The sequence below is a fragment of the Apteryx mantelli genome, chromosome 3, assembly GCF_036417845.1.
Source record: "Apteryx mantelli isolate bAptMan1 chromosome 3, bAptMan1.hap1, whole genome shotgun sequence".
Taxonomy (NCBI): Eukaryota; Metazoa; Chordata; class Aves; order Apterygiformes; family Apterygidae; genus Apteryx; species Apteryx mantelli.
In genome coordinates this window covers 87,741,229-87,769,185 of record NC_089980.1, presented here as the reverse complement: position 1 = coordinate 87,769,185, position 27,957 = coordinate 87,741,229, and the positions used below count along the sequence as shown (strand labels likewise).

At 36.0% G+C, this 27,957-nt stretch overlaps 1 protein-coding gene and 1 long non-coding RNA gene across 2 annotated transcripts in view; both read left to right on the top strand.

Annotated features, from left to right (window-relative positions):
* Positions 1 to 27,957, top strand: part of FIG4 (FIG4 phosphoinositide 5-phosphatase) — an 81,563-nt gene that overhangs the window by 33,531 nt on the left and 20,075 nt on the right. Inside the window, exons 14-21 of the mRNA XM_067293870.1 lie at positions 1,880 to 2,028; positions 5,758 to 5,924; positions 12,078 to 12,216; positions 15,057 to 15,115; positions 15,555 to 15,702; positions 16,575 to 16,658; positions 20,555 to 20,750; positions 24,104 to 24,186. Coding sequence (XP_067149971.1) covers positions 1,880 to 2,028; positions 5,758 to 5,924; positions 12,078 to 12,216; positions 15,057 to 15,115; positions 15,555 to 15,702; positions 16,575 to 16,658; positions 20,555 to 20,750; positions 24,104 to 24,186 — 1,025 coding nt within the window. The remainder of the gene's footprint in view (positions 1 to 1,879; positions 2,029 to 5,757; positions 5,925 to 12,077; positions 12,217 to 15,056; positions 15,116 to 15,554; positions 15,703 to 16,574; positions 16,659 to 20,554; positions 20,751 to 24,103; positions 24,187 to 27,957) is intronic.
* LOC106489743 (uncharacterized) lies at positions 217 to 1,867 on the top strand. The gene is made up of 2 exons (XR_001293457.2): positions 217 to 1,313; positions 1,441 to 1,867. It is a non-coding gene; the product is annotated as an uncharacterized lncRNA (long non-coding RNA).

Here is a 27,957-nt window from a genome sequence, read left to right as displayed (position 1 = left end):
AGATTGGAAGGGACCTCTGGAGATCATCTAGTCCAACCTCCCTGCTCAAGCAGGGTCACCTAGAGCATATTGCACAGGATTGCATCCAGGCGTGTTTTGAATATCTCCAGAGAAGGAGACTCCACAACCTCTCTGGGCAACCTGTTCCAGTGCTCTGTCACCCTCACAGTGAAAAAGTATTTCCTCATGTTCAGATGGAAGTGTCTGTGTTTCAGTTTGTGCCCGTTGCCTCGCGTCCTGTCACTGGGCACCACTGAAAAGAGTCTGGTCCCATCCTCTTGACACCCTCCCTTCAGATACTTGTACACGTTGATAAGATCTCCTCTCAGCCTTCTCTTCTCCAAGCTAAACAGGCCAAGCTCTTTCAGTCTTTCCTCATAAAATTAATTCATATTTGCACTGACGCATATCAGCACTCCCAAAGCAACAAAGAACCATTTCACTCAAATACCTGATTGCTGGTTCAGCAGACGACTCTCAAGTTAATGTTTATTGCAGAATAAACAGCATTATTGTAATCCATCCCAGGAACCCAACTGGGAAATAGGGATTAAAGTTCTTGGAAAGTACCGGAAAACCTTATGCTGCTGGAGTTGTATTTTTGCTGGATGTAGTCTGAGAAATGCTCATATTTTAAATTTGTTTCCATTACTACTCAGTCTGTAGTGCTACCAATGTAGTGAAAGTTAAAACAGCAGCATTTTAACTAGCTATGTAATACATCAGTGTTAACAATGTTAGACACAGGAGGTGGGAAATAAACATACTTAATTCTGGTGACATATTCCTACACATGAAAATCTGTGACTAAAAGGAATCTCATCTCTGCTGGAAATTTTGTTGCAATTTCCATCACTGAAAGAAAATATGACTAGAAACACTGCTTTCTTTAAAGTTAGAAAAGTGTAGGAGGATAAAGTATAACGTAATGAATTTAAACATGAATGTCATGATTATGTACTCTGAACACAGCGCTTATTCTTAAGAAGCATTAATTGCTTTTTGACTTGCCATTCATAATTTTGTTGTTCATGTAAATTGGAAGGCATGTGTCCATTCCTGACCACTGGGATATGTTCTTTATGGGCAGATAAGCAACTGAATAAAAGTGATTTTTAAATGTTTTAAAATGAAGAAATAGATGAATGTTAGCTGGATTTTAATGTTAGTCTTACAGGTTTACCTGTATCAAGTGTATGCTGTCTTCATCTATTTATCAACCCAAATATCTGAGGTAGTCACCATAGGCATAAGCGTTTGGGCTGCAGCTCATCTCGTCTTGGAACAGACATCTTGTGAATCACACCCAAAAGGTGCTTCTTTACTGAAACAGTAAAAGGAGCTTAAATGACTGGCTCTGGTGTAGCCTTATATATTTGGGCAGCAGAATCCCCCATGCTGTTATATTAAAATACTTATCATTTTCTTTCAACTGTTCAGATTATAAAAGAACAGTCTTTCTGTGTGCATTGTGGAAATGAAGGATGATGGCAGAAGCAGCATTAAAGAATATGTGCGTAATTGTGATCTTAAGCAGAATGTTCATATGTGTTACCCAAGATATGGAAAACTTAAAATATAAGTACCATAACAATAGAATTACAGCAGTGTGACAGCACACTTCAGACAGTTGAAGGAGAAATTCAGTTTGTGTGATGATAAAAGCAAGATTATTCAGGAAGTAGGCCTTAAAGCTGTCTAATGTAGATTACTGGAGATGAGAAAATATCTTTGCTCAAGGCTTTGTGAATTGGTATAAAATTCAGTATTTGAGATTTGGCAAGGCTTGGGAATCTTGGGATAACAGGGAAAAAGTAATCATGAATGTAATAATTTGTTAATTAAAAAAATCTTTTATTTATTCGGATTTCTTTGCCAGACTGGTGTTCTCCGAACCAATTGTGTGGACTGTTTAGATCGCACTAACACAGCCCAATTTATGGTGGGAAAATGTGCTTTGGCATACCAGCTCTATTCACTGGGGTTGATTGATAAACCAAATTTGCAATTTGATACAGATGCTGTTAGGTAAGATATTTTAATAAAGTATGGCATGGACTTATTTTAATTTTGTGACCAGAGATTTAGGAAAAGTATGTATTTATAGAAGAAAGTGTAATTCTTTCTTTTGGAATGTTTTAATAATTTTTCTACATCTAAATTTAAAAAATCATCAATATTTGGGATCTTTTGAGAAAATCAAGTCACCTTGAAAATTTGCTATTCTGAAAAAGTATGTTAATCAGCTTTTTTTTAAGATAACTGCTTAACTTCATTTTCTTTATATACCTAAACTTAAACTGAAGTTTTCCTTTTAAATAAATGGAACAGACATGTACTATAAAAGGCTATTTTTAAAACTTTAAGCAAAAAGCAAACCAAAAAATAAAACTGAAATGAATACACGCTTTTATGCAGAATGCCAAATTTATATTTGTGTAGAAGTACATCTTCCCTTGCTATTTCCTGCTTTTCCTTCAGAAAAATGTGGTGCTTTTTTGTTTATCAAGGAAAATTTTTCAGCATGGCTGTTCTCAAATCTCATATCAAGGATACTTCTTTGAGCATCCTCAAATTATTAAAAAAAACACCTTTAGCTTTTAAATTAAAATGCCCAGGAGAAAATAAAGCAAAATCTCTAAGCTACTGAAATTGTGAATGTGCTTCAAACTTTAAAGTAAGCACTTCCAGTGCTCGCCTGGTGCCAGGAGCAGGTATGTGCAGAAATGATTTCACTCACAGCATGCTGGCTCTGTGTGAGGCGTTGGCTCTGGGGCACCACTGGGCCCCCCCGCCCAGCGGCTGGGGTGAGCTCAGGGCCAGCTCAATCCCTCAGGTGCTAGCAATGCCTCTCTGGCCTCCCCACGTCCCAGCTGCTAGTGCTTGTCTGTGCTGTGGGTTTACATCCGGGGAACAAGCAACTGCTGCTGCAGATACCAGTTGCAACCAGGGTTGCTGGCTTCTAACTGGAGGGGGTCCAAGCTTGGCCACATCTCTTAACCCACTCTCTGCAGTGTCCTCTACAGCTACTACTTACTTTGGTACTTCAGGCCGCATTTCACTACCTCTCCCCTTTCCACCCCTATTTTGGGACCCCCTATTTCCTCCATTGCTTCCTACTGCAATAGCCACATTTCCCATCCACCTTCTTGTCTCTGCCCTGTTCCCTCTCCATTCTCCAGCCCTCCTAAATTTCCATCACTTACATAACCATACCTACTAAGATTATGGTAGTTGCTTTCTCTCTGATTTTCCTGATACCTTATTTCTCATTATCTCTCTAAAATGTAGCTATTAGCCTGGCTTAAAAGGATACTTTTATCTGGCCACATTTGACTTATTTTTTTCTTTTCCATTGCATTAGATGTATGCCTCTGAAGCTTATTTTGTCATCTGTTGAAAGACTCATTTCTGAATTACTGCATTCAGGATTATTAAATAATCCTGCTTCATATTCTAACAAATTTTGAAGACAGATATGTACTATACTTTACCTCTCCATTGTGCAGTCTTTCTCTTTGACATACTGCATCCTTGATCCCTAATGTTCGCTTATTTCAAGTATCTGCTTCCTCCATACTCTGCTTCTTCATTGACTCTCCTCTAACTGGCCAAAGAGGGTGATCTTTAGTAGACGGTCATCCTTAATCTAGCAAATGTTTCTGAACAACCTTTTCTTCTTTTTTTCATTGCATTCTATGACAGTCCTCCATATCAGTTTTGATTTTCTCACACGGTCGGACTGACTGCAATCCAGAAGTTCTGTTGAACTTGATTTCTGAAGCCAGCACTTCAGTTGTGTTGGCCTTCCTGAAGAATGAAGGAAATGTGCATCTTGAACAGTCTGATTTTGTGTCTACTGAGATTGGTCTTCTTACAGACTTTGTTGTGCAGGGCCAATTCTGCGACCTATATTTCGTGATCCCATTAAAGTCATTGTTGTCCCATCTACGAAGTTTCATAGACAAGGTCTACATTTGCTGCTTATTTGATTGTATATAGTTAACTACTTTTCCTTATGCAGAAGACCAGTCTTCGTTTGCCTTGCACCCCTAATAGTTTGAGGCAATGGAAAGTTAATTTATTTGTACAAGTCTATTCCAAATCAAGTAAATCAACATCCTTTATGAATTTAAAGTTGTCTGCTTGCTATGAACCTCTATCACAAGGTTTATTCATCAGTTCCCTGCGGTTGACTGGAAAGGTTCTAAGACGTATCATCCTGTCTCCTGCCAGTTGTTGCCTTGAACCAAATTTTTAGCTCTAAGTTAACCAGGATTTCTGTCTTTCCCCCCCATACTTAAAAATAAATAAATAAATAAATAAGCAGATTCTCCTGCATGGCATTATGAGCTCTGAACAATTTGTATGGAGGCAAATGATTTTTTTTTTTTAAGTCACTAAGCAGATGCTTCCTCCTAATCGATCATTTTGTACTTGACGTTGGGCAGATTTGTATTTTGTTTTTATGAAAATTGGTTTACTGCTTGGATAAGTATTCTTCCTCCAGAACTTTTTGAGGAGGACTTCAGTCAAATGGTTAATGGGTTACTTATGCAGTACTGCCCCTTTGTTGGAAACTTTCTTAAGGGTTATGCTCTTGTGGGTTTTTTTTTACTTTTTTTCCCCTCTTCTCCATTCCTTAAGGATTTCTTTCTTCTCAGGTTTTGCAGTCTATCACATACTGATGTTGGAATTGTTGTCTTGCTATACTGATGTGACATATGTTTCCAGTTTTTTTCTTTTCAGCCTTTTGACTACAGTTTCAACCTCTTCTAGCAAGATGTCATTCTTGTCATCATCTTGCTCAGGCAGGGCCATAGTTTCCAGTTCTGAGAAGCACTTTTTCAAACTGTTATCTTTTAGACTGGGGCACATCTCCTTAGAATAGACGTGTTTTCTGAGACTGTTGTCATGTTTTTGTCATTAATAAGGGTGCTTCTTGATTATCTTTATTACTTAGACTGCTCTCTCAATATGGAGTCTACTGGCAACTTTGTGATGCTAGAGGACAGTGTTGCTTTTAGCCAGTTCTCCTTGTTCATCTTAGCAGCTGTCTCTTTATACCTTCTTACCTGATACTTTTCCAGCTCCAGCAAATTGTATCTGACTGCCCTTACATTTCTCACAAAGTCATGTTCCTTCTGTCTGTAGCTTTGGGTCATTATTTTTGTGACTAGGGAAATTTTGGAAAGTTATGTCAACTTCATTCCCAGTGGACTTGACAGAACACGTAGCCTTGAGGTACTGGCATGTTCTGTCCCATTTAGAGTATTTAAAATACCTTAGTTTGTGAAGGATTACAGTTTGTTTTCTCCCTGCAAGCTAACAGGATTTGTTAATCTTCTCTCTGAATCTACAGAAGTGCGTATTCTGTAGCGTGAATATATTCTGGTATATTATAAATAAGTGAAAAAGTTGGAGTCTAATACTTTTTAGTAATGATTATATTTGAATATAATTTCCAGATACGATATTTATCTGAATAAAGAATACAGACATGCCTTTAAATTTCAATGAAAGTAAGCTAATAGTACTTCTTAATGAAATATTTCTTTGTAAACTGGTAGAAGTACTTAGGAGGAAAAAATGTATTGCACATTTAAGCAGGAAAAACAATTCAATGCCTGGGGGTGCCTTTAGAGTTCTAGTGTACTTTACCTCTAAACATTATTTTGTATTTTATACCTTATTATTTTATCTCTTAAAAACTCTTTTCAACAGTTTGATAGATGTCACATTTTATTTTTCCTTCAGATTATTTGAAGAATTATATGAAGATCATGGAGACACGCTTTCTCTGCAATACGGAGGTTCTCAACTTGTCCACAGAGTCAAAACCTATAGAAAGATAGCTCCATGGACCCAGCATTCCAAAGATATTATGCAAACGCTCTCAAGATATTACAGTAATGCTTTCTCAGGTGAACTATTTTAAGTACTTTTTTTTAAGCCATTATTTAGGAAACGATTTACTTGTGAATAATCGATACTGTGATCTTATCACAGAGATCGTCTGTACTATAATCTCAAAATAATTCAGTAAAATCTTGTAAATGGATATTCTGGTTTGATCAAGTCTTTATATCATACCCTATTAAAAATGCATGTTGTATTGTGCAGCCTTGTTTGGTAAAGTTAATTAACTGCTATGGGAAGTATTCAGCAAATGTTCGCATACAGTACTGAAACTGCCAGTGACGTTTGTAGCTCAATAGAAAAGCAGGTAAACTGTTACAGGGTTGTTATATGTATATGACATATGTATGTCATATGTATGTGTAATGCTGCATAGCTAGGGAAGGAAGTGGTAATTTTCTAGTAGACTGCAACTACTTGGAAACTAACTTCAAAACAGTGGATCAGCCACTGGTTGGAAATAGTTCAGTACCCTGTGGTTCATTTGGCTCAAGTTACCGCTTTGGTTAGTGACAACTCTGCATGTGACAAAATGTGGGAGCACAGCATTAGAGTACTGTTTCTGAATGTAATTTATGTAATTTGTTTGTCATATTTGGAGAAACTAGTGAGATATGCAGAGAAAAGGATTTGTAGATGTTAATGAGCTTGTTTATGTCAGTGAAATGGCCTGTGATTGTTTGCAGTGGCAAAAAGGCACACTTTCATTTATCCTTATGAGCAAAAGGAAGCAGGTGTGCAGTATCACCTGTACTGATAGCTGCAAGATGGAACAAATCTCCAAAGCTGCTCAGTTTTATGCCAGCCACTTTAATGATCAAGCGGAAGCTTTTGGAAATAAGCATGAGCAGAGTTCTAGATCATCGTCTGAGGCTATAGTCTGCTTGCACAGATAGTCAAAATGTGTGGGTGTTTTAGTAACAGAAGAGTTTGTTACAAAGAAGATGTCAAGTCTTGTCAGTTACAAAAAGAACAGAACATACAGAATGAAAAAAACCTATCGTCACCTGGGCAAACTTACAGTTGAGTACATGAACAGATGTTAATCTTTACAGAAATGAGTAGCAAAACTGAACCTTTCATGGAAGGTGCTGCACACTTCCACCAGCTTACTTATGGTTTCGGTATTTGATCCCAGTTGAGCCAAATACTTTTGCTACTTTACGTGTTCTGTGTGTTTGAAGATGCCATTGTTGAAAGGTAGGATTCAGTGTTGTGTTTATTGTGTTTTTAATATGAAAGATTAATATGAAAGAATATTTTGTATTTTAAAATTAATGTTAATATATTAACATTCATATATATTTTAATATGAGTTACTAATATTTTAATATGAAAGAAGATTCAATTTACATGAAATTTAAAGGATCACTGTCCAGCAGTGCCTGTTACAATTCATGTAGTATCTCCACACCTGTTAATAGGACAAACTGAAAGAGATAACTTTAAGAATAAAATGATCTCAGACAGCAAATGTAACGGAAGAATTTTTAGAACCATATACTGATTTGCTATTGGTATTGGTATTAATCGTTATGGTATTATCCATCACACTCCTTAAAAAAAAATCTGCTGGGCTATCCAATTCACGAGCCAGCATTTTCTTGTTTCTGATCTGAAAGACTTTCCTTTAATGCTTATGAATTTTACATTACTTACTTACCAGTAGAAAACAGGCACAGAAAATATTAGTGATTTGCTTGAAGTCCTACAGTATATCAGATTCAGAACAAGATTACTAGTGGCCTGCTAACAGTGCCTCCCAATTAAATCACTTAGCCACATTTGTTCTGTTTGTCTATTATAAAAAAATACATGATTATAAAATAATTTACACTTTAAGCAAATGATCTAATCTGTTGACCTCAAAGCCCTTAGGATAATCATTACTAATTAAGTTGTATGGATGAAGAAAAAATAAGACACACATTGGTTAAGTGATTTTCCTGGAGATACTGATCCAGTAGATAACACCTGAACTTGTAAGAAAGGTAACTTTGATTGCAGTTTGAACTTAGTTCTTGATATGTGCTTAGCTTTCCTATACATTTTTTGTATCTATAAATTTGTGATATATAGCCTATGTAATAGAAGAATGAAGAAATAAAAAAGTGTTCTCAAGGTCAGGTTAGTGACTGAACTTAGAAGGAAAACAAGGTTTTCTCACAAAAATATGTGACAACCAATTTTGTGATAACTTGAAAAAATCTGACAGCTTTAGGCAAATTCTGACTTTTAAAAACATACATGCTGGAAACGTGCATGAAATATTTTCAACATTTGAAAAAAGTAGAGGATACAGTGTTGGAAGTATACTGGTTATAAACCGATAAGTTGTCTGAGAAATAAAAATGTCACTCAGCTAAGAATTAGATACTCCTTTGAGAACCTCTTTGACAGGCATTCTGAATAGTTGAATCTAACATTTTTCTTTTATTTGCGATTGTCAGAAAAATTAGGAAACAATATTCCAAATAATATTTTTCTAGCTTTTATGCCTTTTAGAAAGTAATGTGACATTACAGACTTCAGTGGTAGAGTTGCAACATGCATAATAAGCTTCTGGAATCTGGAATAATCTGTTTATCCACAAACAGGTCTGGACATAGTAAACTACCTTTTAGTGGTGTATGAATGTAAACTTAATTATTACGCCCTTTTAGTCATGGGATGTGATAGTCCCAACTATGTTGAATCTCTCATGATTTAGTGATTTGTCATGTAGTGCAGTTGCAAACTCAGATTGAGAGCAGTAGATTATTTTAGGCTAATTCAATTAAATGGCCCCTTCAGTTCCTGTTTTTTCAAATGGTCTTAAAAATGTGCTAGTATACACGTACATTGCAGTATCTTTCAAAAAATCGGTGCAGTCTTCCTATTTGCTGTACACAATTTTGACATTCAGTGCTAACAATGAAGGAATAAAACCTGTTTGCTCCTTTGTCTGTTCCACACGTAGTGTTACATTCTTATTTATTTATTTTTGAAAAGAGAGATTTCATCTAGATAGGAAAAACAATCTAAAAAGCTCACTATCCTCTTTTTTTGTGGCCAGTGCTTCAAAGAAAGACAAAAGTTAGCATTATTTTTGTTCGAAATTAAGTCATAAAATTGTTCAGCCCTTAAAATAAGGGGGTAAGGGGAAGGAGGATTATCTCCTTTCAAGTTAAATATCTTCTTCCCCAACAACTTGCATATATATGCACCTGTCGGAAGATTTATCCTTAAAAAAATCTTTGTTTTATGACCTATCTTCAAGTTAAGAGTTGAGACGTAAAACAGTAGAAGGACATTTGCTGCTAAATGTTCTACATTTTTAAGTTCAAAATGCAGCTGTACAAACTGAAACAATTAATGCAGAAGAGAGTTTGAGTCCTGAAGCAATGTAACATTTAACAGTGCAGTCACTTGCTACTGAAGAGAAGTAAGAATGCTTTACTGTACTACTACTATAGTCAGATCCACATGATTAACTGAGTGGTAGTGGTTTAAATTCAAGCTGTTTTTAATACAACAAATTTCATTTCATTTTAGCATCTGTCATATAAGCAGTGAGGTAGTTTCTTAACTGAATTATTTTGTTTCACTCTGATTAGGTTAACAATTTCAAAATACCTTCTGTTCTTTGCAGGTAAAAAAATGGTAAATGAACAAAGGAGGCTCATCTCTGCCTTTAACTTTTACAAATTCTCACCAAGTTTAACCTATTTGCTCTTGTTAATTCATTTTGTCTTTCAGGCTCCTCCAGTTTCTGTGTTCAAAATAAGTAGAGAGCTTTCTTGGGTTTTGTTCAGCAGTTTCCCTAAAATAGCTTCTCAGGAAGAAAGAATGTATGCTTTTGCTTGTGACTTTGCCTTTCTTTGTGACTTTCAGTGTCCTCAACAAGGTTTTTTTCAAACCTTTTTATTGAGTTTGGCATAGCTTTCTTGCAGTGCTCCTGCCCTTTCTCATTCTCTCCCTATGTCTTGGTTAAACCGTGACGCTATTTTGCAGAAGTAGTACAGTCTGAAAGCCATAAAGACCTGCATATATCTCAAGGGTTACTGTATCAGTGTTTGTAGGTTGATCATTTTAAAGATCTATGGAAGGTGAGGAGTAAGAAAGAAGCTAAAATAAGCATGTTTTTGAAAAATGCTCTGAAGGGACAATAAAAGTAGCTGGAAGGAGTATGAGTGGAGAGAAAAGGAAGAGAAAAAGCCAGATTCAGGATGAAGGGTCCTATAAGTAGGGAAGGAGAGCCACACATCATCTCTTTCCCTTTTCCTGGCACCTTGCCCTGTTACACCATGCAATTCTCTTATACAGAAGATCTCACATCCAAATACTGACCTCCACATCTACACAATCCTATAAAGTTCTGTACTTTTCTATAATCCTGTTGTCACCAAATTTCTACATAACACTTCATTTCTCAGCCACTTGAATGTCTTAACTCATGTAAAAATGTCGTATGTTGTACATGGGGAAGAGATGTTAGAATTTGGGGGGAAAGGAGGTATTGACTGAAACATCAGTGGTGACCAGGAATCAATTTTGTCCTTGCTGTCGTACCACCACTTTGTGGATTATGCCTGTTGTTTTATCTGCCATTTGGTATACTGAGACTTCATAATATGTCTCTTTGATACAGTCAGTGTTGGCAAAGGGACACTCAACTCTCATAATACTTTTTTATAAAACATGGAGAAAACTAAAGCAGCAGCACTATGAAACAGAGTGGCTCTACTGAAGAACTAGTCCTTGAAGTATTCCTTTTCTGATGGTTGCTGAAGTACAAACAAGAGTAGAGGCAAAAGCTTTCCATGTGCTAATTCCTCAGAGCAGAGATAGAGCTTGATTCTCCTCACATTCCCTATGTCTAAAGATCCTTTGCCCCTAAGCCTTCCTCTGTCCCTGCAGCTACGCTTTCAAAGCCTAAACCTGGTCTGTCTTTATTCACCATCCCAGAGCCCTCATCTGACTCCAGCTTTTCCTCATACCTGTTGTAACTCATCCTATCTGTGGCTAGGTAGTGAGAGATTTTAAAGATGTGGATGAACAACAACATCTCTTGTCATGTTTCATCTACAGTGGTATGCATCTGCTGGATTTTAGTGCTTGCCTTACTTAGTTTTGATGAAGCTTAGCATATGACAAGAGAAATTAATCTTTTAATCATTTAAACCAACAAGAAAAAAGTTATCAAAAGGTGTCTATGAAGGTTAATGCATTTTACTGACTATGCTCTGGTTAGAATACCCCAAAGAAATCATAGTTTGTGTGATGTAGGGAATTTGTGTATTGTATGAATGCTGTTTAATTTCATGAAATCACTCTTCTGTTGTAGAGTGTTTGATATGCAGTAAATTCATCATGATATGGCAGATTCCCTGACACATGGATAAATATGTGCACATGCTTCATGCATGCACCTATGTGCCATCTCAAATACCCCAACAGGAGAGAAGCCTTGAACTTCACTAACTGGATGCTAGCTGAACAGTAGCAGCGTAAGCAGCTACACTGGCTTGGCTGTCTGGAGGCTGAAAACAGGAAAGATTACTAGACAAAAAAAGAGGGTGGTAATACTCAAATTTTGAGAGTCTTGCAGAGACCTATCTGGGAGAATTCTCCAAGTCGTCTAGTCAGTCTCAGTTCCTCAAGTTTGGGCCTTTAAATGCAGAGTCTGTCTTGGAGTCTTACCAAGCTGATGGAGAAGGAAACGGGTGTGGGGAGAAGGGATGTAAAGGTGTTGTGTTGTTGCCTCCCTCCTCTCCTCCTGCAAAGGACTGTGCATCTTTTGCCATTTCTGGAGCTTCTTGTTTTACTGCAACCTGTTGCAAAATCTTGGCTTTCACTGTCATGCATCCTTAAAGAAATGGACTGAAAAGAGAGGGCAGAATAGTGGGACAGGATCTGTTTTAAATTATTGTGGCAGAGGTGGGGGACTGAACTGCAGAACGGGACTTATTTCTGTGAAGGCTCTAGGCAGAGCTTCTCCTCAACATAAAGTCAGCTCCGAATGAAGCCCAGTTACTGTGGTTGAAGCCCAGAGCTCCTGGTAGAAATCTTAGGCTAGAACACGCTCGGTGTGTGAGGCACAAACCAAACAAGGGAATGGCTGATGGGGACTGAGCTGTACCACGTTCCTGGCAGTAAGCGTTCTTCTTGTCTAACAGATGCAGACAGGCAGGATTCCATTAATCTGTTCCTGGGAGTGTTCAAGCCTATGGAAGGAAAACCTCACCTCTGGGAACTTCCTACCGATTTTTATTTGCACCACAAGAACACTCTCAGTCTGTTGCAGACCAGGCGAAGGTATTTTGCTGTTCTTTCTTTTTTCTTTGTTTTTGTCCTAATAAATTTCAAAAATGTATGCTGTTAACCAAACTGGGCAGTCTGTCAAACTGGAACAAAAACTTGTTTACTATTTTTTAAGCTTTTATTAAAAAGAATTAAAAATTATAACCTTTTGAAAGAGATTATAAAAAATGTTGGACAGTGGTGTTTTGAAGGATTTGCTTTAGGACTTTTATTTTCTTTGTACAGAACAAAAAAGTTTCTTTCATATGAAGTTCTATCCTGCAGTGTGAAATGATTCACTATTTTACTGAAGGACAGTTTACCAATGTCCCATTAAATTGTATACAGGTGTGGTTTTATTGGTCATTTTTATTGTTAGTGTTGAATTTGAGATTATGATGAGCATTCCATTAATTAATTTATGTAATGCACTTAGTCTACAGCTGTGCATATGAAGAAGCCTATACTACTTTTTACCTTCCAGCCATATCTGGCCTGTTTTGAAGATTTTTTTTCTTGGTTTGCATCCCATTGTAGTTGCACGGTGATATACAGAAATAATAGAGCTAAATCATAGAAGTTTTTAAGTAATTTTTAGCATGATTGCCTCACAATATGGAATAATTTTGTTAAGGATCGTAAATACTGAATATAAAAAATACTTTCCCAATTTTATTAATAAGGGCAGTGCTAGACTTGTACTAGATTATCTGCCTTAGAAGTTTTGCTATTTATATTTTTGTTCATTCTGTCAGTTGTAAAGCTCAGTCTCATAAATGGTAGATCAGAATATCTGCATTTAGGTTTTTATCTGTGGAAGATTCAAAGTGTTTAAAGAGTGCACATAGTCCCTGTTAGCTACTTATTCCATTAACCCATCATGGCAGCTGGCATGTGATATAACTGTTTCTAAATTGCAATCCTTTTGTACTGTCTCCTGAGGCTTTTTTTGATGCTAGCTCTTATCAGCCGTACAGCTAAGTGCTAGTTCAGCCACGTATGAAACATGCAACATTAATTTTATTGCCTATTGATCATGAACAGTACTGTATGTACAAGTGAATCCAGCTGATATACCACAAATATATGAATGTTCCAGTCTCCCTTTCACCTGTTACTCGTTTGTCAAAAACTGTCTCTTATTCGTCATAGATACTGTTCTCAGATGAAACAGAACATTTAAAAAAAATGGTAATATTCTTCATTTACTTGTTAATTAGTGTCACATTTCATTCTGGTTGAAATTTATCTTCTGAACATTTATAATATGCACCCAAGATGGTTTTTCATGTGGACATAATGACACTTCCATGTAATAAGTTGATGGGTGAAAAAAACTCTTCCAAGTAATTTTTGTTTGTTTCTACCAAACTATTTTACAAGTTCTTTGAATAGCTGCTTCTTGTCTCTTTGTGCAGTGCCTCTATTAGGTTCCTTGGGCACAGCAGCAAAAGAGATAATAATGAAAACTCATAATGAAAACAAGGATTATAGGAAAAGAAGGCCGATGATGTTTCCTGTAATTGAAGCTTCTTTTGATTATCTGTGCCTTTCCTATATTGTATCTGTTTCTCCATCGGAAGGAAGAGATTTCATAATGAGTTTCACCTATTACTTTTATATTATTTGTGTAATTCATATGAAAGCCCTGTGAAAGATGGGCAGGAAGAGTTTCTGTTGTCACCTTACTTACAATTTTTATCCAGGAGGAAAGCTGGATGTGTCTGCGTAGTTTCTGAAGGCACTGGAGAAAATGGCGTGCTAGCATGTCCTGATACACCACTTCATCAAGGGATGGGACTGTCAGGCACAACTCCTTTCTTTTTGTTTAGGATGTACACAGTTGTTGAAACTGAAGTGTGTTGCCCTGCCTGTTTTGCACTGTTCTCTGAGTCTCATGAACAAATCTGTCTCTGGGCATGGGAATACCCCTGTTGTTTCTGCTCCAGGTAGCTAGCTGCATTGACATCAGTAGAAGATAACCCCTATAATATTGTGATTACAGCCCATGTAATATTGTGATTACATGTGTATTTGAAATAAAATCAATGAAGATAACTGAATGTTTTTTCAAACCAAGTAATAATTTTAGGTAGTAGTAACTGTCAGAATGATTTAAAGAAAAATTTAAAGTATATTTGAGAAGAGAAAATCGAAGTATGTAAACATGAATGAAAGATAGAGCACTTTGTTTTCTGAATATTGCTTGACTTCCTTTGTTTGCTCTTTCAGAAATACTGCGTAAGCTTCCAGCAGACCTTGTTTTTGCTGTTAGCTATGCCAACATATAGTTATCAGACTTGGGACAGCTGTCATATCAAAATGTTTTTCTACAGAAAGAAGTCAACTGCTTTGACAATGTTCAGATTTCATTTAATTGTTTATTATCAGTGACCTTCGTTTCTTCATATCCCTTTCCCAAATTTAAGGATCTAAACAATAAGTGTTGAGGGGGGGGTTGAGACCAGAACAGAAGAAATACATATGGAGTAAGCTTACCTCATGGCTTTGCATTTTCTTCATTTTTTTCTCCAGACACCATATGTACTAGAGCTTAAATTTCAGTACTGTAGGTAAGCATCTGAAATGATGTTGTGTTTAATGGAGGGAAACTCCCCTCCCTCCATACCTGTATGGAGCCTCAGGTGTTTGAAATACATGTCCTCAGGGCAAAGCTGGGGCCTGTTAATGTCCTCCATCCAGGGATAATACTTTATTTTCTCCCACACTTGAATTATAAAGATGTATGTACCAGTGTGACACTGTATGGTTGTTTAACTAGTATGTGCAAATGTTTAGATTGGATGCAAGATCAAATCTCCTGTGTCAGTTGTGTGTCTGTCTTTCCTGTACAGCTACACTTACTGGTGGACCACAGGTGTGCTAAAGCATTTACCTCTTCCTTTTGATGAAGGTAGGAACTGTGTTTGCTCATTGCCTTAGAGAATGTCTTGAAAAAAGAGTTTTAGTCACTAATGCTTTAAGTTTCTTGGATCACAAATTTTTAAAAAACACTGTTTCCACAGTGATTGCTAAATCCTTTTTTTCACAAGAAACTATGATTTTTTTCAACTGCAATATGCAAGAGAGATCTAACTCTTCAGCTGTAGAGTCAGATAATACAGATCAGTGACTAAAACTTGATCATTATATGTTTATTTATTGTTTATATGTTTATTATGAAAGCTGTCTCTTTCTTTATATCGTGTTTTCTTGTCTTAGAGGGGATATAGCTGTAGAAAAATGCCTGGTAAGATGGCTAGGTAAACAGGCTACTTTTTATTTAGATTTCTGCCGAGTTGGTAATTGTTAGCAAAAAGAAAATTTACGGGTTTGTGTTTATTTTTTCCCAGTGACATGTGCTGAAAACAGACGCAAGTTAACAGTGAAGAAGTTCCACAAGTGTGAAGAGGAAATTGATATCCACAATGAATTTTTTCGGCCATATGAGTTGAGCAGTTTCGATGAGACCTTCTGCTTGGCGATGACCAATTCTACACGGTACATTAGGGATGTTTTGGGATTGTAAAGCCTGAACTGAACTTGGTTTGATGTGATTTAAATGTACATTTGATTTATTTGACTAAACTTGGGCAACATGGTAGATGCAGGTCTTTTGGGTTTTTTTTTGTTGTTGTTGATGGTGGTGGTGGTGGTTTGGAGGCTTCAAGTTTAGTAAACTTCTAGAAACTAAATGACAATACTGAAGTGGCAGTGCAGCTCTAAAAAAATTCTGTTAAGATAGCACTAAAATTTACAATTGCCTTCCATTACTGAGTGTACAATGGTTGGACATTCATAAGCTGAGAAATGGACCTCTCTCTGTGGACTTCACAGATCACAGAGGCTACTTCAAACCATTTTTTTCCTAATTGTTCTGCTTTCATTTTACAGTTGTTTTCCTCAGTTCATCAGGTTCTCACAGCTGGCCAGATATTTGTTTTTTGTTGGCAGTAATCAGTTGGATATTCTAAGCATGATCTTAATCATGCTTTAGCTAAATGACTTCCATGCAAATTCTGTTTCATGTAGCTTTTTGACCCAATTTGAGTGTTGGCAGCATCTTGAAAAGAATGCAGCTGAGTGACAGGGCTTCCTCAGTACAGGAATATGTCATTGCCTCAGCCTCCTTGGCACGTGGTGATGTTTGCAGCTGTTTTATGGGAGTATATAATGCAATTGAAAGCTTCTTAAATACCTAGGGGTTTAATATTTACGTGACTTTAACCTGTAATGACAAAGTTAGAACTTGATAATAATGATTTTTTTTTTCATTCAAAGGTGGATGTTACAGATTCTTCTGGAAATTTTGAAAAGTATGTTTTGTGTGTTAAACTCTGCTTATGGATGTTTTTTCCATTCTCTTTTGCCAGAGATTTTATGCCCAAGAATGTGGGCATTGATCCAAGTCCATTTACTGTTCGTAAACCTGATGAAACTGGAAAATCAGTGTTGGGGTAAGTCTGAAACATGAAATTTTGTTCTGGTTTAACAACAGTGAAAGTCAAGTTGTGATGCGTGAGATTAAAAGTCCAAACCTCTCTTTCTAGAAAGATACATAAGCCATTGCAACTGAACAGACTGTTGCAAACTTCAGTGGGGTTTTTGTTGATGCAGGCCTTGGCTACACGGTTTCAGTATGCAGTGGCTTACAGCCTTATGCATGTACAACAAACTTTATGAAGTTGTTTTAAGTGCGAATACACAGGTAGGAAGTAGATCTAAGTCAGTTTTTTAAAGTTCATAATATTAGTTAAATGAGAGGTATAGGAAAGAATGAATACGAAGTTAAGTTACTGTAAATCTAAAATAAATCAAAGTTGTATATTCTCTGTCACATGGGAAATGTAAAACTTCCCTGATGGTATACTGTAGAATTGTTGTATAATTTGGAAATCATATATATACCTTGAGAATTTTATTAGACACTGGGAATTCTTTATCCACGCTTGTTTAACCTCTTTTGTTTTCTTCTGCTTCTCTATTTAAGTAAAATCCACATGAAAATCTTTTATCTAGAATAGAGTTACAGAGGTTGTTAAAATTTGATCATCTCTTGATGCTAGTGGCAGCTTTGTATTCTCTGTTAGAGATGGACAGGAATGCTTATCATTGTTGTCTTTAAAAAAAGTATGTTTTTGAATAAATAGAATTTGTCCTGATACAGGAGCAATTGCAAATTTCAGCATAATTTTTGATCAAAAACATTATGGAAAATTTATTTATAAATAAAATGATATAAAACAGTTCAACAACAGTTCTTTGGACAAATGAATGTTTCATTCAGCTGTTTTTGCACCCTGGACTTATTTTGTTGCTTTATTTATTCTGTTGTTGTGTTTGATCAGCTGTATCACATACCAGTTATGAGGACTCTTCCTGAACCACTTCATTCTCTCCTAGATACTTTATACTAAGGAAACCTTTTATCAGTAATGAATAAACCTGTGCCGTCATGAGTTTTAAGTTCTTCCTAAAACTTCTTTTAAAGGTTCTGTTTTTTAAACAGAGCTGTTCTGTTCCAGTTCTGTTAAAAGCTGTAAAATTTGATAGTCTCTCAAATAACATCCATTGTGCATTGACCGAGGGACTCACTGTCAATAAATGTTGAGAGTAGACTATGCTTATCACTAGCAGAATCTGATTTCATACTGCTGATATTCCCTGTGAACAGACAAAAAGACTTTTTGACAATTATACAAATTTACCTTCCCTAACAAGAACTGTGAATGTATAGATGCTTTTGAAGAAAACTTTATTATTCTGCTTTCTTATATGTATTACTTAGCTCTTCTCTCCAGGTACACCATGAAATACCTGACCACTTTACCTCTTTCTCAGGCTCTTCACTTCAAGCTCTCCATTGTGACGTTGAGGGATTGTTACTAGGCAGAGAGTCGGCTGTATCAGAGCCATGTTCCAGGGTGCCTTGAGTATTGCTTGTAAGGCTTCCCATGCACTGGCTGGTGTTGGGAGGTGAATGTGGCTTTGATTGTCCAGCTTAGGATAGAGTGATTTAGGCCTTGACAGGAGATCCCTTAGGTGAGTGAGACTTTATTATTGAATGCAACAGTAAGTTATTGTTATTAAGGAAGCATTTCTTAGCAACATTCTAGTCTATGGGTCTTTCAAGCAGTTTCCAGAAAAAAAGCCAAGCCATTTGTCCTACAACACCTTTTCCAGGGTATAAACTTCTCCAGCACAGTCCATGCAGGCAATGAGATCTTTTGAGAAGGGAATCCTGTCAGTGGCGTGAGTTCCTCAGCACTTTCAAGGTAATATATTTTAGGCATAATTCTATACCCGCTCACACTTTTCTGTTACAAAATTTTTATATTCCTTATTTCATCATCCATTTAGGGAAATGCTAGGAAATTTCTGTCTGACACAATGCTTTGTCATTCTCAATAGATGAGTTTTTGACTTATAGCTCAGTGTTACAGTATTGAACTAACTTTGCCACGTCCAAATTTTTTTTTCTCTTCTCCTCACTCGATCTTTTTCACCCTCCTTCTTTTCAGGGATCTTTCCAAGAGATCTGTTTCAACAGAAGTAACTGTCTTTACTGGATTTGAGTGCAAAAAACACTGGTTCATTTAAGATTTTTTTTTTAATTGTGAAATAGTCCCTGTAGGAAAAAAGTTATGTGATGGCATCACCACTTTTCTGAAGTCATGTATGACTGTATGGTGATGTTAACATCAGTAGTTTCATAACATTTATCAGTGGAATCATCTGTCTTTCCTGACCTGCAGGACACCTGCTTCAATGTCCTGATCCAGTCTTGACACCAGAATTATATTTGTTTCATGGTGGGTCAGAGTTTTTTAGTACATCATCTTCCTATTTGATTCCTCATAGTATTGGGGGACCTTTCTATAGGTCCAGGCATTGGTTCTTGCCTACCTCTGCAGAAAAAAGAGAGTAATGATTTACCTATTTCTACATAGCTGCTTCATAATAAGATTCTCCAGCATCCCTTCTGATCCTCTTGAGGGTTGTCTTTGAACCAGAGTATTGGTACAGAAGTACCCCCTGTCTTTGCATCTAGGAATTATAACTGTAGCCCTGAATTCTTGATGTGCCAGAGAATATATACCACAGGATCTGTTTTGCACATTACTAGAACACGTGCTGGCGACACTTTGTGACTCCTAATGTGAAATTGCACATGCAGTACATGCGAGCATCACTTTGGACTTCAGACTTGCTTCACAGCCGCTGATTAGACAGTACAGTTGCTGTCCTGCCAGAAGTTTGGGATTGAATTGTCCAGTGCCTACTTTGCACAGGGGATCTCGTTCCACTTCCCTCTGCTCTCTGTATTGGTAGTGATAGGTGGCTCTTCTGCACCAGGGAAGCTCACACCAGCAATTTGAAAGGGTAGGGCTTGATATCTCCCACAGAACACATCTACACATCAAAGAACAGGGTAATTAAGAAACACAATGTTAGACATTCTTCCATGACTATCATATACAAATTATGGTGAACAGTACTGCTGTGTTCTTAATTATGTTGATTAATATTCCATTAGGCATATTCATCTGACCAAGCAGGCCACATTTTCTACCTACTATGCAAACAGGTTGCTGTCCTCCTTTGTGTCCACTTTGCAATGTTCTGAATTAGAGCAGAAACAAGTAGAGGTTTATTTTTTGTTTTATAATCCTGGTAGAGGTGGTATCTTTGCCTTGCATATTTTTCAGCATCTTCTGGTCTACTAGAAAATTTCTGGAGGATTTGTTAATCTGTTTTTGTCTGTCAATGTTACGGTCCCTAGTACAATTAGTTCCTGTTTTTTTCTTTTTTGGGGGGGGGGGGGGTAGTCAGCCCTGTTAGCGGTTGACTGGCTACTTACTCTCTTCTTCAGCTATCAATAAGGGCTGTTTTCCTTCTGACTTTCATCTCATTTAGAAAAGTAGGGAAGATTGAGACCTTTATTTAAAGATTACCTCCTTAACTTTCTCTAAAGAAAATGCAGTATATCTTATTAACTTTCTGTAAATTTCTATCTAAGGAGATACCAGTATCTGCTGGGTCAGAAATTTAACTTATCTGTGCTGTTGTTTTCACCTAGGGCATTTATTCCAGGTGCAAAAATTCTTTTGACATGTTGTATATCCTTGGGGCTTTTTATGCTCTCAGGTCAAGAACCTCTAAGAGGAGTTACATGTCCATATACGTGACAAAAAGTAAATCAATTAGGGGATTCAAAGGATGAGCAACAGGTTGCTCCAGGGGATAGAACTTCTCTTGCCTTCAAGTAAAATAGTAACAGAAATTAGGAATTTAAAATACTTTTTGTTAATATGTTCCTGATTTAATGAATATGCACTGCCTTTCATAATAGGAACAAAAGTAATAGAGAAGAAACTGTGCTGCAGCGCAAAACAGCTGCTAGTGCTCCTCCACCCCCAAGCGAGGAAGCTGTGTCAAGTAGTTCTGAAGATGATTCTGGAACAGACAAAGAAGAGGAAGGTGCCGTTTCTCAACGCTCAACTCCAGTAAAGGTGACTGATACAGGAGATAATACAAAAATCACAGAGGTAAGAAATTACTGTGGTATACAAAAAAGACAATCATGAACTTAGAATTCATACTACTTTGAAAAAATATTTTTTAAACAGTAAATGCTATAGAACAATCAGAAGTAGAGCATTACACAATTAGGAAGGGGAAAAGGTCTCCAGCATATCATCTTTGTACAGATATTAGCAAAACTGGTAATAAAACTTTGCCTTTCTTCCTATTGTGTAAGACTCTTTGCAGCTTACAGTGGAAAATAACATTTTCAGAAAAATAGAAAATCTTGTTCAAAACCTATGGCATATGAAAGGGACTCAGGTCAGGTATAGTCCTTAAAATTATGTATAAAATTTATCTATGCTAGTGTGTTAGTTCAGAGCAAGCGTGCACTTCTGATCTTCCCCCTTACCATGCTTAGCCTTAAATCATGGGATGGCCTTGATGTATGCAAAAGGGATTCCTTTTGGGTGAAAGTAAATTGGGAGATGCTCTCCGGGAGTGTACCTGATCTACCTACGTAATGAACATTTGATCCATGGGAGCCAATCTAAGCACCTTCACTTTCCAAATCTACTCCTACTAACTTCAGTACGCAGGTGGACGCAACCGTAAGTTAATTTTCAGTGTGGCTAAATTTCAACCTGATTTAGTTGCAGAGTTTTAAATTGCTGTTTGCTACTTAGAAGTCAGAAGGGATCAAATAAAGCTAACTCCAAAAATTTGCGTGACAGTTTTGTCACGTTGATACTCACTGACTATTACTAGTCCAAGGTTGAAGATAATAGCAGGATAATAATGAAATTGTGTATGCACAGTCATAAGAAAAGAATGCGTATGCTTAGATCTGGGTTATTAATCTTCTGTTGCTAGCACCAGTCCAATTCTGTTGGAATCCCTTGGGTGCTAATTTAATGAAAATATTAATTTGTATCTAGTGTTACAGAAATAATCTATTTTATTAATTCATATAACACTTCTTCAAATTCTTTCTTATAGATATCCATTTTGAGTACCATTGAAAACATTAATATCTTAGAAAAAGGATATGTTTGTGGAAATCTTACAAATTTGTAAAATATTTCTTTTGTTTTTTTTTTTAATTGACAGCTAATTTAGGTGGTTATAGTGCTGTAGTTTTGCAGGTTATCACTTTTGGAGAAACTTCAGTATTTATGGATTTACTAGCTGTCAGTTGTAGTTCTTCATAGGCAACAGAGAATAAAACGGCACTTTTTCATCTACAATGCAAATTTTCATTCAAGAGTAACTTTGACTATTCAGTTTTTACGCTAGGGTTGTTTGTTCCCAGATAAGTAGATTTAAGCTTTCTGTGCAACACTGGCTTTTTCCAAACCCTAATAAAGCATCTTCCAATAAAATAACTATGAAGTAGTGTGGTATGAATTTTGGACGTGTGTTATGCAGAGTCTAACACTAGTCCATTTATTTCTGTTCATGCAAGATACTATATTTGAAAATTTTCCATTATCTCAGAATAACAGAAAGTACCTGTTTTCCACCAATTCAGATTTACAGTTTTTTTTTAACAGAAATCCAACCCTAAGTTTTATCCTTGATTCTTACCCTTGAACACCTGTACAAATTACTTCATTCCATCTGTATATTGAGTATACTTTAACACTGCGACTTAAGATATATTTTTAGATTTCTAAGATGCTTAAATGAAAGGTGTGTGTAAATGCAAAATACGATTTGAGACAGTATAGAGTTTTATTGGCTTACAATTGGGTGAGCTATTTTAATTCTTTTGCTGATGCACATGAAGAAGTATTTTACACTTTATTAATAATCACCTTTTCTTACATCAAATTTTGGTTATAATTTGCATTATTAATTTCTCATTGCTTATTAAAATTGCACTGCTGAAAAGGACTACCTGCTCAGGCTGAGTTGCTATGTTAGCAATTGACTTGGGTTTTCATTAGTATCTGTGTCTGCCATTGTAAATATTTTTCTTCTCTTCAAAAGTACAAAGCCTGTTGTGGATGCATTATGTTTTGAGCCTGCAAAGTTGTTTTTCCATTACTACGTTAAGCAGAGCATCAAATACAGGCTTTTCAAGAAAGGTTTTAGAATTAATCTTCTGGCAGTATCAGTTATTAGTTGTGTCTACACATGCAGTTAAAAAGTTTAAAAAGAGAACCAGTAATGGAGGGTTTGAAAACTTGGTGGCTGAACTGAGTAGTATAACAAGAACCAAAACAACTGTGACTGAAAAGAATGATATTTTTTCTAGTTGATTAAAGAAATGTCTTTTTTCTAGAACTGGTAAATCATAGACATATATAAGATGAATTTTTTCTTAACTTCCTTAAACAAATAAAGTATCTTACTTTACTGAAAAATACACTTAAAAGCATAAGCTTACAAATATTCCACTATCTGTCTCTATTAGCTAAACTGATAGCTTACTAACACCCTGACCAGTGTCAGTCTGCACTTTGGTGTTTTCACACTTGTGAAAATGGCTTGTGTATATAGTGCTCAAATAATACTAGAAGCTTATGTTTTTAGGCCTTGATTAAATATGTTATTCCAGAATAATTGGATGTTTGGTCATGGATTTGAATTTTGGTATTCTCTTTAAAACAGCACTCCTTGTAGAGTTAGGAGAAGAAAACAGCTCGTTCTTACCTATTCATATCTCCTAGAAGTTTAAAGTAACAAAATGCTACTGTACTTCATGTTAGATCATATCTTTCCTTGGATCTTCTTTGACTGTGGATCTTTTTGAACTGAAAGCAAGCCACCTATTTTTGTAGTTGGTTTCCTTGCAATTACATGTGTCTTGTCAGTAATTTCCTCATTTAACACTGAACCTTTAGACGTGGTTAGGAATGTATGCATGTGCGTTACCTTCTTGTTATAGTTGACTGGCATGATTGTGTAACATATAAAATGGAAATAGTTGTCTTCAACGTGAAATTTTTAGTTATTTCACAACTGACAGCAGGAAACTTGAAAGTAAATGTGGGAGCATATTGTGAACAAACATGATTTTTTCATTTATTAAATTTAAACACAGACAGAATTTAATACATACATCATAATGTACCCTAAAACTATTATTTATTCTCAGTATGTATTGTTTTATCTGATATATCTTTCAAGAATCCTTTCCTTTCTTGTTGAACAAATATCTTGAATATTTCTAGTAAACCATTTTTATTAAAAAAGATAGGCATAAGCTTAGTTTGCAAAGATTACTAAGTATGTGAGAAGCTTGTTTGGTTTTGCCTGCTCTTTATTGTAGTTATTTTCAGATTTAGAAATAATTCTGTTCTTTCAAGTGAACTTTAGTTTGGATGTTGTTACAGTATCCTCAGTCTGAATCTTTGTTCTTATGTTCCAGAATGTAGTCCAATCTACAAAAGACGTGTATGGAGTTAATCTTTCAGATGTTCCTTCGGAAGATGATCTCACAATATACACAAGGTGAGATAAATTCCCAGTGGTAATCAATAAAAGATAATTGAAACTAGTTAAAAACAGCTTGTCAGAAGTGCTGCCTTTGACAAAGACTTATCTAAATTCTATATTTTAGAGAGATTTGGAGGACTCTTACTGTTCTGTTTTTTAAAATCAAACTCTTTTCAGATCTCTTTCAACTCTGAGTTCAGTGGAAGTTATGCAGATGTCTCCAAATGCAAAATCTGGAACTTAAATGAAATGAAAGATGCTTCATCAGAAATACGTCACGTAATATATTCCTAGGAATTAATAAGCAAGTTCCAAATTAATAGTGACTCCATGGCTCTAAAGCATGTAGTTCGTGATTGTTCACATTTGTTCAAAAGTTGAATTACACTAACTTAAATTGGTCATAAGTGACGTAGCCTCTTTTATTAAAACATGCATATTAAAAAGAACTTAAGTTTTTTCTTAATGTCTTACGCATAGAGGTATGTGTTAACTGTTACATCTTATTAAAATTTAAATACTTGTGTGACTTTCAATATTCCAGGAAAATTACTTTTCTGATTAATACTCAACCTTTTTCTTGAAATGTCTTGACCTTTTGAGCTTGAAATATAGAATTGTGTGTTTCATAGGGAAATCTGAGACAGTTAGTAAATCTGATACAGGTTCCAAGCAGAAAAGTTGAGAAAATGACTGGAGTAAATGAGGAACTCGCATTGTAGCAGCATGGATGTTTATGTGACAGAAATATTTGTGCTGTAAGGAGAGGGCAGAAGTCAGTTTGGCCCTTGCCATTATCAGAGCTCCATGAAATAAGAAATATAGGTGGTGGCTATATTTACAAATGTGTGTGTGAACTTAGTGTAAGGTGTGTAATAATGTGCTGTTCCAGCATTTCTTTATTTTAAACAGCATCATACTTCCACTTGTTTTTAGTAAATGGTTTCAAGAACTCAAACCATACTTCAGTAAATGAGAGTAAGATGTTGCATTGTGCAAGGCAAAATACAGCTCTTTAGCTGGTTCAGCAAGTTACCGTTCAGTTTGCAGTAAGCTACTACAAAGTGAGGCAACGTTCTGCCCAGCACATACTCTCTCCTCTGCAGCTGGGAGCTGCTGGCTTATTGTGAACAGTTAGAGGTAAGAGTTGGTGGGCAAACATCAAGGTATCACCTCCCCAGCTCCAACTAAGTTCTAGCAGACACAAAAACTGCTGCTTTTACACCAGGGTAACTTGGACTCTTACCCTGTCCAAGACAGTCACCACCACTCCTGCAGGAACCATGAACTGCCATCTCCCCAGGAGCAAACAGCAAATTGATGGTATGTTTCCCCCCCAAAAGTTAGTGACTCCCATTGTGGTAAAAACATTGTTTCTGAATTGCTGTAACCCCATATAGAGCACTGGCTATATGATGCCATTATTAAAAAAGGTGTGTACTTAAGCTGTTGTTCTCAAGTACTGTCCTAAATATCATAGAATAACACTGAGGCCAAACTGTTTTGTTTTTTCTTTTAACTTAAGCTGGAAATGAATTTGAACCTTTTGAAATTTTATTAACCCAAACCAAAACTGAACTAGAATCACTGCAGTCACAGCTGAACTAAAACTGGAACTGATCTGAAAGTTACTCATTCAGCTCCCTGGTGAAGCAGATCCCTTCCTGAATCACAACCTTTTTCTTTGGAAACTAGTCAGAATAATGGGAATTCAGTATGGGAGATCAGTCAGAGAAATTTAGATCCAAATTGAAGACCCTCTTACTTCAGAATGGTCTGTAATGCTGTTGCCAAGAGAGGAACTGCTTATGCAGGACACCTGCAGTGCAAACCAGTTATGTTGGCTTAGTCAACCAATGTTTCAAACGTGCTTAGACTGTAGAATTAATGGAGTAAAAGAAAAGTATGCAAGAAAACTACACGTCTTCTCAAAAACCACTGTGTATATATGTTGGAATGAATACTTGTGGCATGTGTTTTCTAATGTGTAATAGTAATTGCCTTGTTATATGTGAACCACCATCTTCAATTTGTGAAGGAAGTTTTAATTCACTGTGATCTCTTTTCATGTGATGATATGTGATGACTTAGTCCATCAATCCTTTTCAGGCATTTTAAGAAAAAAATAGTAGTTTTCTTTTTATTTAAAAGCATTTTTCTATTAACTTATTTATTTAGGGATAGCTACTTCTGGCTTCTTTAGTTCTTTGAAATTCCCATTTCTAGCTATTTCCTACATGCTGAGTCATTTGAAGCTATTACACTTGAGCAAGGTTGAAGAGGCTTTTTCTCATTATCTCTGCTGAAGTTTTTAACTTCACCTATGTTCTTTATTTTTACCACTCGAGACAGTTCAAAAACAGATGTTGATTTGACCATTTCCCTTTGGCATATGTGATAGTTACTGCTGTTCCAGAAATGGCCCACTGCTAGCTGGTGTCCACCACAAGTCACTGAGTGCTGATGAGCAACTCTGTGATAATATCCAGGATTGGAGTTATTTCCCATTTTAGCATTTTTCAGGCTGGACTGACATTCAGTCTATTATTATAGTAAAGTCCATGGGGGCTTTGAAGCTCCGTAGTCATATCTTTTTCAAGTCAAAAATCTTGCATTTATTTTGTTTCCTTCAAGCAATACAGATTTTAAAAATATAATAATTATAAATTGGCAATTCCTTACTTCTTTTAGCTAACCAAACATAGGGCTATTTATGGATTTGTATGGAAAGTATAGATTTTACTGAGATCCATTATTACAGTGTACATCATTTGAGAATAGCAGCAATTTATTTCACAGTATGATTTCAGTTCTCACTTTCAAGTCTTTTTCTATTGTTGTAATAAAGGAAATGGAGACATAAGATACATCTTGACTTGATGTTGTTTGACATGTTGTATATTTTTTTTATTAGCATCAGGATTTGCTCTCTGAGGACTTGCAGATATAAAGCACCTCAGGTTAATAAGTTACTTTATGTTAACTGATCTATAGTAACTATATATGCAAATGAAAAGTAATTTGAATCTGTTCAGCCCATTTTCACTTAGGGCTGAGATGATTTGTGTTAGTTCACATCAAAATTGGAATAGTTTGCAAATGTATCCTGCAGCTATGTATGGCACTTACTAATGTCTGGTAACTTGTGTTAATTTAAGCTTTGTTTGTGTCAGAATGTTGAATAACTTGAAGCAGTTAATGAAAATACTTACATTCAACCCAAACATAATTCACCATTAGTTAGCTTTTATTTGTTTTTTAAGCTTGTTTCAATAGCAGACCCCTGTACTAGAAGATCCTTAGTAATTTTCTTTATTCCCACTGATAATTCTGTTATTTAGAAGCATTAGTGTTTATTCTGTCAACATCTAAAGTAATGTCACTTATGCTGTCTAGTTAAACTTGGAGCTAATTTGTTTCTGATGCTTTCATATGTACAATATAAAACCTGAGTAGAGAGGGGAAAAAAAGCTGCAATAAGTTGTTTATGAATGTATTATTCCATTGTATGCTGTACACTCTTGTGTGTGGTTGCTTTTGCACTGTTAATTGTCCCCTATTAAAATGAAGTAAATATTTCAAAAATAGACTAATAGGACTATTTTTAAGCTAAATGGAAGCTGAATATTTAAACACAAAGTCAACCTCAGAAAATTAAAGAATTAAAATCACAACTAACATTTAATTACTTCTGTTTTTAATAGCACAGATGTGTTGGAGAATAAAACTAAGTTGAAGTGTGTAAAATATATATATAAATGAGTGAATAAGATTAGCAATTAACTC